Here is a 19,853-nt window from a genome sequence, read left to right as displayed (position 1 = left end):
GAGCAACCAATTAGACAAGATCTTATTTCTACAATCTAAGATGTGACTGGTAAATGACAGATTCATGAAACAAAGCTGACTATGAAGAGATCAGTCTGAGACCAAGAAATAAGGATACTAAGAGAAATCTGTTTCTTAATGTTTATCTTTCACTGTGAAAGTCTTGAAAGCTAAAAGTGAAAATTCCACCCTGAACATATGTCGCATGCATTATTCTTACGGTTACTAAATGCATTTCTGGGAGAGTATCCTAGTCAGAAAGTTAGAATCCCAGTTAAAAACTGGCCAAAGCAGGCAAGGGCTTTGAGCTTCCTTGAACTGCTTGACTTCATCAAGTCTCTTTCTGTGATAGTAACATGGGTGTGACTATGCCTTTCCATATATTTTGTGCATTTTTCAGATATTTCAGGTGTTATTTTAAAGGCAGTCTGAACAATTTGTTCACCAAACGGAATACCTTTAATATCACTTAGCCTTGATCTAAGATTGTTTATTTGTTTAAATAACTTAGATTAAAGAGTATTCTACCAAATCTCAAGATCTGGTGACTGTGAAGCAACACAAGAAAAAAAAAGGGAATCTTAAAGGTACTGGTCTTCTTCATCATTGAATGATTTTCCTTAGAAAAGCATGATGATTGTACTTGGGCAAGTTTTCAAAAACATCATCACAAACCCAATGTGTTTGGGTGTGGCAATTGCTATCTATGACATAACTGGGTGGTACTTTTGACATGACTGTAATCAGTTTTGGATACAAATATTCTTAATGATCATGCTATCATTCCAGGGTCAATGTGATTACATTACTTGAGTCTGTGATCAACTGTATTTTCATGGAAAAACTTGGCAAACATTTCATTGACATTTTGAATAACACTCTTGCCTTATAATCACTTACCGACCCAATTCCTGTTCCAAGAATTTTCAGTCCTGAGGCTTTTTCAAGCTTGTCTTTGTTGTCAGCTGTTGGGAAAAATTGAGAAGCACAGTTGTCAGCTTGGTGAGTATTCAGTGCTCAAGATACACCTAACCTTTAGGTTATTTTTTTTCCTGTTGAAAAATTCAATAAATTTACTGCTGATATCCTTATTCATCAATGGGCCAGCTTTCATGAACAGCAACAAAATTGACTGTGGCATTAGTCTTTTATAATAAGCCCAACTAGAAAGGAAAAACGAAATGTATTTATTCATTTCATTATGCTCCTCACTTTTTATCCTCTCTTAGTCATACTCCTAGAAGAAACGCACTAGAATAATTTAGAGCCAATAAAGAATTCGTCCAAATTGGGTCCTGATTTAAAATGAGGAAGACTTTCAGGGAATGAATTACACTCAATAATCATTCCAAGAGAAATGAGCTTTGGAAACAATTAGTGGATGTAAATGCAAACTGGGGAATCCTAACACTAATACCAAAAACCTGCCTGCCCCCACTTCAGTCCAAAGGAAGTTGTGTCAAAAACAATTGACCTTCACTTATGATTCTGAAGAAATATTCCACTGGACAAAGCTCCTGTCATTTGGGAAATGAGAACCCAGGGGGAAAAAGATTGCATTGAAAACTCTGTGAATGAAGAATGCATTGGAATTGTGATGAATAGAGAAAGGGAAAGCAAGAAAATAGCAATTACTTTCACCTCACAGTGTAATACACCTACGTTAATCTTGGGTAATGAAATTATATCTTTGAGCATGATACAAATGAGCTTCTGTTATAGCCTGCCATCTCTACCTTTAGGGTCTTTTCATTGTCTTATAGAAAGTTTTCTCCTTCAAATGAATGAACATTATTTTTACATATAGGTAATTATATATACTGCAAAAAAGCTGAAGCAGACAAGAAACAATCCAGGTGAGAGCAAAGGCAATATGAAAATCTCAATAAGGACATTTAATTGGGATATGGTGAGGGTGTTACAATGAAATAAACCCTGAATAGCAAGAGAATTTTTAATGGCAATTTATAAAGTAATTATTTTTTTTAAATGGAGTTCCCATTAACAAAAGATAACATTTTCCTGAGTAGCAGGTTACTTTTAAAGATAATCGTTGATAAACTTTTACAATTAGGTTTAGGCTTATAAGGCATAGAAAAAAGATTTTTAAAAATTTTCCTTGTTATTACTAAGAGCAACCAGATCATAAGTCTAGAAATTAAAAAGGCAGCTTGTACAACAAATTGTGCACTTCTAACTTTTTAAATAGTACAATAACCTGTCAGTTGATCTCCCAACCTCAAGTCTCTCCTTACCACAGTTTATTCTCTAATCATCTATCAAATTGATGTTCTTTAAGTACAAGGCTTACCATGTTCATATCCCCTTGCCCATCATTTAATTAACTCCCAATTACACCCAGAATCAAGACAAAATCCTCTTTTTGTTTTCAAAGTCCTTCACAACCCTGCCTCCCTTCCTACCTTTCCAGTCTTCCTATATCTTACATCTCTCTACAATCTCTTCAAGCCAGTGACACTAGTCTCCTTACTACATCCTAGGGACAACACTACATCTTCAACTTTGAATTTTCCCTGGTTCTCCTTCATATTTGGAATGTTCTGCCTCCTTACCTCTGTTTGCTGGCTTTTCTGACTCCCTTTAGGTCCTAGTTTAAACATCACTTTCTGCAAGAAGCTTTTCTTGAACTACATTAATGCTGGTGCCTTCCTTCTTAATTTATCTCCATCTTATATTGTATGTGTCTTCTTTGTTTGTAATCATTTCCATGTTTTCTCCTCCATTATACTGTGAATTCTTTGAAAACAAGATTTATTCCCCCTTTTCTTTATATTTCAGTGCTTAGCACAGTTCCTGGCACATTAACAATGTTTGATGTCAATTCCATTGTATTTCCATCTAGAGGGAGAAGGATTAAAGTAAAATTGGTGTAGAAAACTCCTCAGTAAGGGAACTCCCTCTAAATTGACACCTTCTTTGCACCTTGAAGTCTTAGTGAATTCCTAGAAAATAATTGTCCATGATCCTTTGCCAGAAACAGTCAAAAATAGGACTTGAATAGAAGTTTTCCTATTTTAGAGACCAGCTTTTTATCCATTAGATCAACCTCCTCTTTAGGTCAGTCTATATGTATACCCAATGAATTTTTATTTAAATTGTTCAGAATACCAAGACTAGTTAATAATGGAGAAAAAAGGGACAAAGTAAGCTATTACTGACTGAGTATAAACAAATAGAAAGCTAAGCCAAGCTCCCTTGTGAATTGTAATTTACAATGCCAATTTACTGATTATAGTGAAAAATATATTTATTCTGAAAACTACAGTTTGGAGCATTCTTTTCCTGAAATATAATTATTGAGTATGAAATCAGGAAATTAATCCATCAAGTATTCAAAAACTATCTACTATGTGTCAGCATCATTCTAGGCACTAAGGATATAAAGATAAAAACCATAACATCCTTTGCCCTTGTGGACCTTACATTCTATTAGAGTAAGAAAATGTGTGATTTCACTGACCATGTGATTTCCTCTTTTTAGGAGGTATAGCAAAGAAATGGGATCTGTAATAGGGATTCAACAACCCTGGTATAGAGTAACATATTGTCCTATAGCTAGCAAATGTAAAACCAGAACAAACTAAAGACTAATGTGCTCAAGACCAAAGTTTTTATGTGAACTGGCATTGAGAGTGGAAGCCTCATTAAATATCTCAGTAACTGGTTTCACTTTGAATTTTCCTATAGAACAGTTGGCAATATTAGAATGAAATGAATTTCCAGGGCAGTTATATAAGTATGTACAAGTATGTGCAACAGACTTTTCAAAGGACTTAGAAGGATCCTCTGTTTTTTCCATCTAGACAAATTGTGCTGATCCTTTAGGGTCCAGCTCAATCTCCACCTCCTGAATAGCTAGTATTTATACTGAACTTCAAAGGAATACAGGCTGCCTCAAAAGCTTAAAATTGTACTATGACTTTTGGGACACTGAATATAGGCTTTGAATAAAGTAACTGAAAAATCCCATTCACATTGATCTCTTCCTTCTCTATATTCCCACAGAATTGTCCTAAGCATTTAAGACAATTTATTTGCTGTATTATGGTCTATAATTGCATTTTGTATTAACCCTGTCTTCCCAACTAGGACTCACTTCCTGAATTCAAATTGACTTTAGACAGGTATTACCTATGTGACCCTGAGCAAGTCACTTGTATTCTGTCTGCCTCAGTTTCCTTATTTGCAAAAATGGGGATAATAATAGCTACCATCTCCCAGATGTGTTGGGAAGATCAAATAAGTTAATATTTGTGAAGTATTTAGAACAATGTCTGTCGTATAGTAGATACTATATAAATGTTAGCTATTATTACTAGCTATCAGCTGGTTCTGATTCCATGAGAGGTTCCAGCATAGAACCTCTAACATAGTAGGTTTAGAACTTAGAATTTATTGACACACTCATTCTTTCAAACTCTTAAGAAATATGGCAAATTTAGCAAGGACTATATAACTAATTCACAGAGATAGTCCATCACCTGTTGACTGATAGATTCACTAATTACTGTTCATTTCCATCACCACCATTTATGTATACTCATGAATCAAAGCAATACGTGGGCCAAATCTTAGGAAGCTCTTAAACCTATGAAATTAGTTTCATTAAGGCCCAAACTCATTCACTCACATTCTTTCTTCTGTCTGTCTGTCTGTCTGCTTCTTCCTGAGATCTGACTTCAGCTTAACTAAAGTATGATTCATCTGGACCTAGAACCTGAAATTTATCCAGTGCTTAGCATGGTGCAGTTGCCCTTGCATGCAATAAGTAATTAACAAATATTTGTTGAACTGTATGTTAAACTCAAAGTAGCTTATTATTTATTCCTAACTTCTTTGTGCTCTCTAGAGTCCATTTCCCCTTAACGATGCATGCTACCTGAGGATCCAGGGATGACTAATGATCAAAGCTAGATTAGGCAAGAAATGTAAAAATGAAAACCTGCAGGAAAAAAAAAACACAAAACAAACAGCAAAGAAACAACACTCTGGAGTGAGATACTTTGCTGGTCCTATAGCTATCACCAGTTCTGCTGAGAACTATTCCATAAAATGGAGGCTTCAAAAGGAACAAATAGGAATCCTCCTTGCAGAGGGATTCTTAGTAAGTAGGCTCTGGGGTGGTAGGTTGTTCATGATGATAAAAATAACTCCTTACAATTATAGGGCATTTTAAACTTAATAGTAATTTTGTATCAATCATTTGATTTTAGGAGATGGTATTTAAGGACAATTAGTATGACTTGACTTGATATGGAGCAGAAGGAGTCTGAGCCTAGAAAACTAGGTGCCATTAAGACAAAACAAGAAATCAGAAAGAAGAGCTGCACAGATGATGTGGTGTTAGGTTTGGATATACCTAACTCAATGTGCCAGTGGGACATTCAGGTCAAAATATCAGGATATACACATACACAAAGAATTTTGTACAGTTTAAAGCACCACATAAGTGCTAGTTGTTGTTGTTATATCTGTCATATGATATTTCCATCTGGATATATCCACTGTGGGATATATCCCACTGAATAACACAATCAGTTAGATCCCAATCTAATATGGCACCATCCCTGATAAGCTGTCTCCTCTTTCTCACTTCCTGTTTTGCCATAATGGCATCAGCCTTCTTTGGATTATCCAAGCTGAGACCGGGGGCTCATTTTAGCATCCTACTTATTGAATTTATCTATTATTGAATACTATCTTTTAAAATTAAATGGCTGAGGGGGCAGCTAGGTGGTGCAGTAGATAGAGCACCAGCTCTGAATTCAGGAGGACCTGAGTTCAAATTTGGTCTCAGACACTTAACACTTCCTAGCTGTGTGACCCTGGGCAAGTCACTTAACCCTAGCCTCAGGGAAAAAAAATAAACATCTGATACAAAAATGCTTGTTGAACTTTAAAGTACCCTATAAATATAAGCTGTTATTTTTTGTTTGTTTGTTTGTTTCCTGTAGGTGGGCTCTGATAATCTTTTTTTTTTTTAATTCATTTTTCCAAATTATTCCTTCCCTCCCTCCACTCCCTCCCCCCCCCATGACAGGCAATCCCATACATTTTACATATGTTACAATATAACCTAGATACAATACATGTGTGTAAATACCATTTTCTTGTTGCACATTAATTATTATAAGCTGTTATTTTTATCATCATTGTCAACTGCCTACCACCTTGGATCCTACTCATGCAGAATCCCTTTTGCAAGATTCACCCTCCTTCTATTTGGTGAGTTCTTTCTGGAGCCTTCATTTTGTGGAAAGGTAGAGGTGGGCCTGCTTTGATTCATCTCTTGGCATTGTCTTTGGATTTCAAATCATGTCCTGTCAACTCCGTTTTCACCAGAGTCCTTCATTCCTATCTTCCTTTCCACTTCCCGCTGGTCCCTTTTATGTCTTTAAGGGAAAGAACTATCTTTCTTACTTATATTTGTATCATTAGCACTTAGTATGATGCCTGACACATAATTGCTCATTAAGTGCTTCTTGCCTTGTCTTGTTATCTTCCTCTTCACTCCCATAACAGTAAGTACTAGTTAGTGGGGTTCAACCTTTGAACTATAATGAGTTATTTGTGAGCATATTCCTACTAATATTCCTATTAGATTGTAAGAATTGTGTTTTTGTTGAGTAAAACAATAATTCAAACCCAGCACTATTTATTTATCATATACTTTAGACTGTGGACTTTTAGCGCAGCAGCATGGAGAAATGGGAAATAGTCTGATTACCAGGGAGTGAGGAGAGACCCATGTTTAAATCCTGTCTAGCATCTAATTATTTCTATAACTACAGAAAACTCAATTCTTTTCATTCTAAGATTATAAATTGTAATCAATGATAGTAGATGGGGTACTATTTGGCATTTGGAATCAGAAAGGCTAAATTCAAATCTTGCCTCATGTACTTTTTACTTTCATGAATATGGGCAAGTCACAGTTTCCTTACCTGTAAAATTACCAAGGAGAAGAGGCAAATTGGACTCTATGGCATCTTTCATCTCTAAAATTATGATCTACATCAGTGGAGGGAATTTCTGTACCAGGAGTTTTACAGGCTAGATCACAACTCGGTAACCCAAAGAAATATAAATGTCAAAAAATATATATATATAACATAATAAATATCTCTCAGGGTTGTTAGGGGAATCAAATAACAATGTACAAATAGTGCTTTGTTAACATTAATTCATTATGTTAAATGTTAACCATTTCTATTATTAGGCATTAGGGATGCAAAGTTGAACTAAGATACAGTGTCTGCTTTCAAGGAGCTTACAATCTAGCAGGAAGGAATAAGATAAATATGCAAATGATTATGTTACAAAGTTTTTCATTAGTAAATAAGAAAGAACCATCCATTATAGCAAAAGAGATTAAAAAGAAAGAAGAGATGAATGAAAGACTTTTCAAGAATAGTGGCATCTAAGTTTTATCTTCAAATTAGAAAAGATTCAACAATTTCAGATAAAGGGAGAGACATTTATGGAGATGAGGTTGAATAAGAACAAAGGTACCAAGGCTGAATCAAAAAGTACAAAATGAAAGAGCATCAAGGACTCTGGTTTGACTCTTGGGTAAAGTGCCCCAAGAGGAAGAGTACACAATTAAGGCTAGAAAAATAAGGTCAGCACAAACTGTGGAAGGCCTTGTACATTAGACCAAGGAGCCTTTATTTTATAGAAAAAAAACAGAGGATTTTTAAAAAGAGGAGGGATATAGTCATAACTATAGATTACAAAAATCACTGTAAACAAACATTAGGTTATTTGCTTAATGAATTAATAACAATGACAACCACTACTAAGACTTAAACTTTGATTTCAAATTTACAAAGTTTATATGCTTTATCAAATTTAGTTTTTATGACTGCCTTGGTAGATAGGTACAGTAAATATTATTATCTCCAACTTATGGTTAAGAAAAATGTGACTCAAGAGAGACTAAGTTACATAACTAGTCTGATCAGGATTCAAAATCATGCTCTAAACACCTGTTCCAATCTTTCAACTTTAATGCAAATAGATAAATGAATGAATGAACGAGACTCTTACAAGAAACAATTCTAATGCCTTCTATTCCTGTTTTTAAAATATAATAACAAAAAGTATGTTTTAAAAAAGTATTATTTGTAAGTTTCAGCTAATTTTGAACTCTCACAAATTCATATTATCTTATAGTCTTCCTTGACTATATGCTTTCCCTTTTCTACTTTGTATTGATTAATTTTAAATATTACATCACCAGAGAGTTCCCTGTGTAGTCACATTTGTTTCTTTTAAGTATCTCTGCTTCTTCTTCCAGAGATTATTCACCAATGGTATAGGATCTCATTTTAAAAAGGACCTCACTTTCTCTAAAACCATACTCCTTAAAAAAAAATCTTGATTCACAAGATGATACCTTTAATTTCTCTGTTTCCAAAGTGAAATTAATTGGCTTTCCAAAATTTAGGTGATATATCTAAATATGATCAGCATTCCCATTCTTTCTCATTGTGAACTACCTGAGGTCACATTCACAGCTTCTTAGAAACATGAAGGGAAAAGGCATTATTTCAGGTAGGGGTTCAACATGCAAACTTTGGTTTCAATTTAATATTTAGGACCAATTTTTCAACTTTCCAAATTGGCATTTATAACGGAGGGCTGACAAACCTCAATGTGGAGACATACCAGTAAAGGCTGCTTTAATAAAGCAAGGAACAACGCACAAAGCCCATTTTTATCTTCATGGGAGACAAAAAGGGTTTCCAAACACACAAAAAAGAAGTCCTTTAAAATTAAATTCACTAGATGAAGGATATGCAAATTACCTGAAGAAGCGGAACCCTATAATGTTCTCAAAATTCTGCAATAGCCTATTTAATTAGTATTTTAATTTATCAGAATAATTCTTTGCACTTGACAATTTATGCAGGATTCCATATAATTAAGCACGTAGCTACAGTGGAATAATTTTGCCTACTCTCTTTATACCAGTTATTTTAACCTGAAAGAATCTGTAGAAGTCTCTTCTGTGATCTAAATTACAATGGGGACAACTTAATGGGTTTGCTCTATTAGAAAGCACGGGAGAGTGAAGTTGAGTACTGAAAGGTAAAGACTATCACCAGGCTCAGGCCTCAATAACCTGAGGGAAAGCCTGATTCACTTTCTGAACAGCATCATTTATTTTCCTTAGCAAAGGTCACAATTTATTAAAGGACTGAGTCAAAAGGCTTCCTGACAGCATCTTGGGCAACCAGAGTTTTTGATGGTTAAAATTTATATGAAATTTATATAAAATTTAAATAACTACATATATATATATGTATATATATACATATATATGTATATATGTATATATACTGAAGGGGTTTCCTGTTTCTTTCTCCAGCTTACAGATGAGGATAATAAGGCAGACAGGATTAAGTGACTTGCAGAAGGGCCACACAGCTAAGTGGCTAAAGCCAGATTTGAACTCATAGTGATTAGCCTTTCTGATTCTGATTCTAGGACCTGTATTCTATCCACTGTGCTACCTAGCTGACCTTGCACAGCCCTTCCTCATTTAAATCCAATTAAATTGCATGTCACGGCATCACCTCCCTGATGTCATGGTCCTCTTGGAGAAAGAATGACAAACAACAACAATATACACATTTGTATATACATAATACCTATATGCACATTTGTGTGAATATACACACAAATATTTTTCCTAGCTTTTCCAAGTAGAAAAAATGAGATGTGGTCTGATAAACTTACCCCTTCTCCTCCAAAATGCCTCCAGTTATATTAAATTAATATAATAGATAAGTGGAAGAATTGCAAATTATTGGTTCGAATTCAAAGATAGAGGAAAACCAACATGAATTAACAAGACTAATGCATTCATTTTGACACAAAAACAATCTTTATAGCCTTCCACATAGATTATTAGATCAATAACACTAATTGCCAATCTTTTCTTCTTCTCATATTGTATAGACCTAACCCTAGAATTTAGCATATAAATTCTTTAAAAAAATTCATGTTGGACTAAGATGTAAAATGGCAAATAATCTCAACCTTCTTTTACATAAGCTATTCACCCCTTAGCATTGGTATTGCTAATCTCAGTCTGAAAGTTGCATGTTAGGGTCAACAGTAACCAGTGAAAAAGGCCAATAAGATATGAAAGGAGGATTGTTTTTATGAATCACATTCAATAGATAGGTTAGGGGTAGGGAACACAGCCCTCAATTTGTCTGTCTTGTATACCTGTCAAGACAAAACCAAAGTGGGATGTTATGTTGAAAACAAAGCAACTAAAGTTTCAACGCTGAGGAAAAAGGTTTGTTTTTTCCCTAGGATTTCAATTTTGGTGAGGGGGAAAGGGAGAGAGAGGGAAAGGGAGAGAGAGAAGAAAGGGAGGGTAGGCAGAAAAGAAAGACAAAGACAGAGATGAAGAGAGAGAGAAATAGAGAAGAGAGACAGACAGACTGAGACCCAGAGACAGAGAGGCAGAGAGAGACACACAGAGAGACAGAGACATACACAGAGAAACATGGGAAAACAGAGACAAAGCTATTTTCCCAAATAAAAATCAACTAAATTAGAAATCACCATACTAGGTTCTTGGTTTACCCTATATAATGCAAAAAAAAAAGTCATTGATGGATAGAACACTGATTCTGGAGGTTAGAGGATGTGAATTCAAATCCAGCCTCAGATCAGCCACTAGCTATGTAGCACTGGGCAAGTCCCTTAATCCCAACTGCTTCAAAAAGTCACTGAATTATATTTGTTTCACTATCAATTTTTAATAATAATAATAATAGTATCCAGTATGATAAGATTTGCAAAGAATTATATACATATGGATGTAATATCCTATTTTTATAAAAACTCTAGCTGGTAAGTGTTATTTTTATTCATATTTTTGTAGATAAAGAAACTGAGGCAGGTAGAGGTTAAATGACTTTCTCAGAATCACACAGCTAGCTAGCAAGTATCAGAGGCAGAACACAAGTCTTTCTATCATATCACCTACCTGTCTCTTTTGCAGAACAAAAGTCACCAACTCCACTCCATCTTTCAAGTGTAGCTAAGTGTAATTCTGGGTAATAAGCATGGCTTTAGGGAGAGATATAGAGAATGCCAGAGTTGAAAGTAATTTACCCATGTCAACTCAAATGGCAAACAAAAAAAGTGCTGAAGCTGGTAGAGCAGGCGCTAGCTTTGGAAGAAGCCTGGCTTTCAATATTGTTTCTACCAATCCCTGTGTGACCTTAGAGGGAACTCATTTAACCATTATGGGTCTCAGTTTCTTCACTTGTAAAATGGAAGGATTGATCTAAACATGCCTTTTAGGTAGGAAAGAAGGAAACAAACATTTCTTAAACACTTACCATATGCCAGGCACTATCCTAAAGCACTTTACAAATATCTCATTTGATTCTAGCAACAACCTTAGGAGGAAAGTACTATTATTGTCTCCATTTTACAATGGAGAAAACAGGCAGATAGAGATTAAATGACTCCATGGTCATAAAGCTAGTTAGTAACTGATACCATTTGGAATCCAGATTTTTCTTGATTTCAGGTCCAATGCTCTGTGCACTATGGTGCTGCCCAGCTATCTTTTCTAGTGCTAAAACTAAGACTCCAACTTTTGCTGTAGTCTGTATCTATGAGGACTATGTTTCCTAACCAAAATCAATTATATGGCCAAAAGCTTCCCCCCCCCTTCCCTATTTTAATTTTCTACACTTACTCAGAAAAGAAGTCAAGGGAAAAAGTACAGTGGGGATCTGATGAGGTATCATCACATCAGCAAGTTTTTTTTGTCATAAAATTTGACTGAAATGATTTAACATGATAACAAAACTCTATTGGGAGAAATATGATGTGTCATTAAATGGTACAATGGACAAAATACTCCATCTGGAGTTCCAGTTACTAAATTCAACTCCTGTCTGAAATTATGACTTGTGTGACAGCTATGACATGTCTGCACTTCTATGAACCTCAACTTCCTCATCTGTAAGGAACAGGACTGGACAGCTTCAAGGTTTCTTCCAATTCTAAATCTATGATCCTTAGATGAGTAATAAGATAATGTGAGAAGAGGGCACTAAGAATTATAGATGTTTTAGGAGTCTAGCAAAGTTCCTTAGTGTCTTCCTGAGAACCTCAGTGAAGAGTTCTTTTATGAACTTTTATGAATGTCTGTTCATGGTGTATGTGTGTGTGTGTGTGTGTGTGTGTGTGTGTGTATGTGTGTATAAAGGTGTGTGATGGTAGAGATGAATAGTAATTTACACTACTCTTTGAAGAAAAGAAAATATCGAAGAATCACAATTTTTGACTTGGTTTATTTCTATTACTGTTTTTAATCATGTATATGCCTAGATAATTGGTAGGAACACATATGATACATACACTCAATTGTATGCCAAGTCTACCTTCTTTTTGATCTAGGAAAGAAACCTGGTCCAGAACCAGCAGCTTCTTTGGCAAATAAAAACACAGTATGGCAGTAGAGAGAACAGGAAACCCACTGGGTACCTTACTAATTGTATTTGTGCAGCCAGTATGTCCTTTTTAATCCCATCTGAAGCATAATCAAGCCACCCAGAATCCCCTGGGCTAGGCTTTCCATCTCAGTGGTCCAGCAGAGTGGGGCTCTGGAAACTGAGTGACAGAACATCCTTTCTATTGAATTCTCAGGGGCAAAAGGGGAGGGGGTAGGGAAGAAACCGTGGCTTATCACTTTGACAAGCAAAGCTGGTTTCATATTTCAAAAAGTTTGGGGCTTTAAAAAATGAAATTAAAAAGACATACAAAATACGTAAAATAGCCATCAAGGCTCACATTAAAGGGAGGTGGGGTCACTGTTTCAGTGCACAAAATATTCACAGAGGTTTTCCCCTAAATCTTCTCAATGATGTTATCTAATAATTATAAAAATATATATGGAAATAATTTGTTTATATGAGTCCCTGGTATTTGGCCAGCTATTTTACTCCTGCCAATCCTAATTCTGTTGAATTTTTAAATCCTTTTCATTTAAGTAACCCTTCTTCTTCACCTCTTCCATTTCAGGATACTGCTACCTAAAGATTCTAGTTCAATTGCTCTTAGTCCCAGGCCATTCACCTTAGGTCATACTCACTTCTTTCCTAAAATGGGTCACCTAAAATCACAAAACTTTTGAGCTAGAAAAGATATCATTATTATTGTTTTACAAATAAGAAAATTTAAATTTCAGTAATTTACCCAGTGTTATACATATAGAAAACATCTGACCTAGAATTCAACCCAAAGTCTTGTTGCCCTCAAGTCTAATATTCTCTTTACTGCAACAGGTTGACTATTCCACCTAGGAGCCAGCTCATATTATCTCTAAATAAACACACTTCTTAAAAACACTGCTCCTATGGCATTGAATATACCCTATATAAAGCTATTTCGTGTAAGGATATGCTTTTGTGGAACTAATTAATGATACCTCATTAGATACAGTCTGCTTGCAGCTTTTTATTATCTCTTAACAAATGGTGAACGTCCAAAAAAGAAAGAAAAATCCTTCTTATAAAAAAGGTGGGTTTTTTAAAAAACTAGCCTACTTCTAAGAACCCATAAGCTTTCTGCAATCATTCAGACTGATATTTTTTAAAGGTTCAAGTTTTTTTTTAAGTTTTGTTTATTTTCCAATAGATAAATTACTGTAAGCTATTAACAACTATATGAGATATCTTTCAATTAGCAAAAGTAAGAGAAATTAAAATAGTTCTGAGATAACATTTCTAACTATTTTTAGCAGCACTTTTTGTGATAACAATACACCAGGAAGAAAGTGGGTGGGTCTCTAGTGACTGGGAAATGTTGAAGAGGTTATAAATATAATCATATTACTGAGCTATAAAAATGAACGTGAGAAATTCAGAGAAATATGGAAAGGCTTGCATAAACTGATGCAGAATGAAATAAATGGAAACAATGTAACGTAAATTATGGAGAATGAGAAGGGCTCTGGTTTTGTGATTTAATTGATAGAGGGGATTTCCAGGCAAGGAAATAAGAACATTTCCCGCATGTAATTTCCAGTTGTGTTTTGACATTGTAGCTTACACATTATGACTATGTACAGATATTCTGTTTATCTTTAGCCTTTTCATTTACATGATATGCATAATGTCATTGTGGATAGAGAAAGTCATAAAAATATGGATAAAGAATAATGTGTACACTATATCATTAGATTTTGTGTCAACTTTCCTGTTCTTTTAACAAATTTTGTTGTTCTTACATCTCTTACCTTTGTACCTTTACAATGGCCATTCCCATATTAGAAATGTCTTCTCTCTTTATTTTTTATCTCATATATCCTTTCTTTTTTTTTTAAATGCAGTTCAAGTACCATTTTCTTTCAAATGAAACTTTTCCTCATTCCCTTCAACTGCTACTGCTCTCCCTCCTCAATTCCCTTGTATAGTTAAATACAACTGATGAATTTTTCTGCATTTTTTCACTTTCTAATTAAGCTGTATCTATCTGTCCAGTAATCTAACAAATATTTATAAAGTATACTAGGTAGGCACGGTGGGTAGAAAAAAATTCCACTTCACAAGATATTCTTGTCTCCCCCATTAGAATGTAAGCATCCTGTGAGTAGCAATTATTTCCGGGTATTTTTGTACTTATAACTTCACATAGTATGTCTTTAGTAAATATCTGTTGATTGAATGGTGATCATAACCAGAAAAATCATAAAAGTCACCCAGATTATTTTTTTTTGTTGTTGAAAAGAAACAAAACAAAACAAAATATCTATTCTCAAAACAAAAGTTCCCACATACTTGGGCAAGATATCACACTTCTTACACAGTTACTTTATGGGCTTCATGCTCCTACTCTCTGTGTTACAAAGAAATGTGTAAGCTACAATGTCAAAACACAACTGGAAATTACATGCGGGAAATGTTCTTATTTAGAATGTTTGCCATTTGCCAGGCAGTTGGAGCATGTTTCCATAACATGCTGTTATCCACTGTACTGCAGACACAAAACATGGGGAAATGTTTTGATGTTAATCATTTTACATCACGTCATCCAAAAGAAGCAGGTTGCCACAATGTTTGGATATTTAATTTTGCTACCTGTCAGAAAGAATTAAAATGCTTCTAGAACACAACTACTTTCATGACAATTATTTACCAACATTAGAACTACCAGAGCACATGTAGTTTTGCAAACAGGAAAAGGGTGAAGAAGCAAATGAAGCTTCTCATTTCTCTTCCAGAAAAATCAACCTATTTTATCAAAGAAGAGATTATTTTACACTTTTCTCCACCCTATTGAATGAAAAGTTTTTTCTCTATTGTCAGTGGGGAAGAGAATAGAAAGGAAGGAAATATTTCAATTCTTCATTAGTTGGAAGATTTCAGAAAGTAGAGGCTGCAATCTTTCTATACCCCATTCATGCAACCATCATCCATGTTTTCCCATGAAACTTACATTGAGAATTTGCCCAATATGCTAGAGGCATTTTTAAGGTATTTTTACATTTTATGACTGCCAGTGATGCTCTTAACCTCTCATTCTGTAATCCCACATTGTTAGAATATGACCAGCTGACTTTTTTCCCCCTTAAACAAGTATTTCCTCAATGATAGTCTTAATGCCATCTTACATATGTGGGTCATTTTGGCATTTCTGGTTTGTGCCAATCATACATATTTTCAGTGTCTTTGAGGGTCACTCCTAATGTTGATTCTTCAGAATTTGTAATGTTTCTTGAGGATATGGTACATTTTTTTTTGTAGCTCTAGTATTTTAGCACAATGCCTAGTACATAGCTAGAGCTCAATAAATACTTGTTGATTTATTAATGGATTGGAGATTATCTGAAAATCTCTAGTCTAGGTCATTGCTCTTTTGTTTAGACTATTTGTTGAACATTTTCCCTTTGACTATGGCAAATACTTCTGTCTTTTTCCCCATTTTTGATTGCATTTATCAAAGAATCTTTCCTGGTCTTAATATATCCACAAAAGACTCCTTATGAATAAGAGTGTTTGAGGCAGTATTTTTTCTCTCTAAGTTTAAATGTGTGTGTGTATGTGTGTGTGTGTAATTGATGAAACTGTGAACACAGTGAAATTTTGAATTTTACATATTTTCAGTCAACTGTGTGATTGAAAAGATTTGGTCTGATATCGAAAATCATTTACAAAAGGTTTACTTATTCTCTTCATATATAAATATATATATTGACATAGATCAATCTCAAAACAACTTTTACAGATAAGAAAAGAAAATATATGACTTATAGATCTATAGATGATATAAGATCTACAGTTACTAATCTCCTGCTTATCTTTTTTGGGTAGTGGTATTATCCATAACTTTTTCTATACTTCTGTTATCTTTCTATCCCTGAGATATCTTATATAATGTTTACCCAGAGCTTTAAAATAATATATTACTACTAGCACAAAATTCTTCCATTTTTATATATGACCTGGATTTTCAGACTTAATGTCATTTCTATTTTCTCATATAAGGAAACAAAATATTAGAGTTCTAATGTGGCTTATCTTCTATAATTAATGATAGAAATTAAATTGTCTTGAAAGCACCAAGAAATCTGTTCTAATTTCCATCTATTTGTTATCCTTATGTCAGTTTCATTTGTAAATGTTCTTAGAATGATAAAGTTTAGGTGAGTTTTGTGCCAAGCTTTTTGAATATGTTTTTTGCCTCTACTGCTCTTCATTAATTTAAGAGGAGTAATTGCTTATAATTTTCTGCCATCCTTTTCTGTATTATTTTATGAATGAGTCTATACTGAAAACTGAAATATAAAGTTAAGGTAAGTCTGATAAGTGATACAGACTTCTCTAGAACCCAGTCTGTAAAGAACACCTCAAGAAAAGTAATCTGTTTTTTTGATTATCAATTTTGGTTAAATACAGATTATTGACTGACAATCAAATGCTCTCTCACACTAAGAAATATTTAAACATTTTAAAAGACAATGTAAATGGTCTTGTTACTATATTTACAGAACTCTAAGTTTATAATGTTAGATGTCAGTAAGCCCAGATCCCTTCTCTATATTCCTAGATCAAATGGCTTGTATTCCTCTTAGCACAGGGGGGACAGGAACTGTTTTCTTTTGGGATGGTTGGCAAATATGGGAATCATGTAGAATATTGGTGAATATAATGCATATTAAGTACACTATTGATTGCATATGCATGGATAACCCATGGTAGTTTTAAAATCCAAGCTTGGCAAATTCTGGGCTATCTTTATACTTTCTTCTTTTACTCTTTTATCAAAAATCTGAATTAATTTTAATACCCACTTTCAGCTTTTAAAAGGCTAAAAATCTTACAGTTGTAGATATTATCTCTAGTAGGATAGTTTGGAATTCTATTATACCTTAAGAGTTGCTAAGAATTTATCTTTGTAAAGCCAATATGATGAGCCTCTCTGAACTTAATTATGCTGGCCCTCAGAGAAAAAAAAGCCACAAAACTCCCAAACCCCTCAAAGCAACAACTTACCCAATGGGCAAGTTCTGAGTCTTTCTAGGTAGCTAGGACCTACTAGAACTTTTATATTATTGACAATTTCTTGAAAAACAGGGTTACCTCGAGAAAATAAACATGTATTAAAATAGGGCTTTAATATAATCCAGAGCAAAGGAAAATTTGGAAAAGCAAATCTGAAGGGAAAAAAAGAAACAAAGTATTCTTGGATTCACCGATGCTTATGTTTCTTTCCATTAAAATGAATAGTTGAAAGTTAATTATCTTGATATGATGAAATGTTTCCTCTGACATCAACATCAGCATCATTATCATCATCATCTTCATTATTATTATTATTTAATTATAAACCAGAAAGGGAAAGGGAGCTGTTTCAGAAGGTGACACGTGATTAGGCCTGTCACAGGATTATAAACTTAGAGTTTGAGGGTATCTAATTGTTCATCCAATCTAATTTTTTCACTTTACAGTTTATGGTACTAAGGGTTAGAGAGGTTCAATGAGCTGTCCATGGTCATGGAACTTGAGTCATCAGTCATAAGGGTCATGGTCATAAGCTATTAAGTCTGAGTTTGGATTTAAATTCAGTTTTTCATGACTCCAAATCCAAGGCTTTATCTACTATGTCACACTACCTCATTATCATCCTTTACATTCTATAAAGATATCCACTTTACCTGTGCGACATGATCTTCCTCTATTTGATAGTATGAAAAGGCTTTCATTTTGATATCAAAGTATTTTTATGAGTAGCAATCATTCTTTCTCTCAGAATTTCTTGCTCCAAGGAACTTGCCGATTCTGCCCAGGTTATAACTAAGTCAATCTCATCCAGGGCTGCTCTTTGCTTAATATTCTTTGCCATCACTACTTGTACTTAAAAAATGTTCAATATGACACATGTTAGAGATTCAATAGTAAGCTGATCTGCTAGATGCTCTCATTTGAAAGGCATTCACCTCTCCTCCAAAACCTAAAGGTCAATTTGTCAAATCTGCATCTACAGGTTACAGAGAAAGGCTCTTTAGTCCTTGTTTTTCAACCATAATGGGGTAAATAAATGAGACTTTTTATCTTCTGGGGTCTCTGGTGAGATCTCCAGCAAACTGGCAGGCCTTGCCTTGAAAGTGGGAGCTTAGCCACCCAGTAACAATAATGACAGGCTGGTAAAAGCTAATGTCAGCTTCAATTTCCAAGTCATTTTTCAAGTGATTTTAATTAGATATTGTTTCAATCTCACTTACATTAATTTAATTTCTGATATCAACATTTCAGTTTCCAATCTGTTCAAATGATTTTTTCCACCCTGACTTGTTGCCTTGAGTAATTTAAAATACAATGTTTATCTTCAGCGATTTTCAATGCACAGGTCCTAGGCAAGCTGCTATGTCCAATAAAAGTGACAGGAAGAGGGTGGAGTTAAAGCTTCAAATGCCTCTCAGGAGCATGGGCAATTTTCCTTTATACATTAAAGAAGGTAAGAGAGGGCTGTGAGTTCACAATATGAAGATTTTCCACCAATTTCACTATGTAATTGGTCTTTCAAAAATGCAAATCTCAGTGGGACCTAAAAGGCCACCTGGATTTGAAGGGCACCTGCATAAATGGACATATTTTCTCATTACCAATTTTTAATTCTATGAACCAGTATTTAATGGATAACTTTTTAGTGAACCATGGGTAGTATTCCTTTAATGAGGTTTCACTCTGGGTTGCAGAAAGCTCCCGCTTGTGGATCTGACCTACGGTGTCTCTTTGTAGAAGTTAGCACAGAATGGGACATTTCTTTTTTAGTAACAACACATATGCACTTAAATTATTATTAATAAAAATGTTTATGATTATATAAATTGAGGACCGACATTTTACTTTTACTTTTACTTCTCTGATACTGACAGATTCAATTCAATTCACTTCAATTCACATTTTATTTAGATCCTAGCAAGATAACTTGGACCATCATTAAGCTGCCAACCTAGTAACAAGCTGAGATTTGGCCCATATGTATATTTCTTTCCACTGAAATTGCTTCTAACCTTCCCAAGCTTTAATAAATGAGTTCTTTGGGAAAGGACATTCATCACCTTGGGTCAGAGTTCTAGTAATGAGTTTCTTAGAATTTCTCTAGGTTATTCCTCAAATGACAATCTAATCATCAGACGTCATCATTAAGGCCCTCTTAGTGCAAAAGCCCAGCCTTACTTAGAAGATGTCCAGCATCTGATAACCCTGTGAAGAGACCCAAACTCCTCTTAAATATATATGGTGACATAGAAACTGGAACAATGCCAAATCTAATGAGAGATAACT

At 34.5% G+C, this 19,853-nt stretch overlaps 1 protein-coding gene across 6 annotated transcripts in view; it reads right to left on the bottom strand.

Annotated features, from left to right (window-relative positions):
• Positions 1-19,853, bottom strand: part of PTPRN2 (protein tyrosine phosphatase receptor type N2) — a 1,470,018-nt gene that overhangs the window by 452,594 nt on the left and 997,571 nt on the right. For all 6 annotated transcript variants that reach the window (XM_074267305.1, XM_074267309.1, XM_074267307.1 and 3 more), the window contains one exon: positions 901-965. In XM_074267305.1, coding sequence (XP_074123406.1) covers positions 901-965 — 65 coding nt within the window. The remainder of the gene's footprint in view (positions 1-900; positions 966-19,853) is intronic.

This window comes from Sminthopsis crassicaudata, chromosome 5 (genome assembly GCF_048593235.1).
Source record: "Sminthopsis crassicaudata isolate SCR6 chromosome 5, ASM4859323v1, whole genome shotgun sequence".
Lineage (NCBI taxonomy): Eukaryota > Metazoa > Chordata > Mammalia > Dasyuromorphia > Dasyuridae > Sminthopsis > Sminthopsis crassicaudata.
The sequence above is the reverse complement of the archived record's forward strand: the minus strand, read 5'-3'. Positions and strand labels throughout refer to the sequence as shown.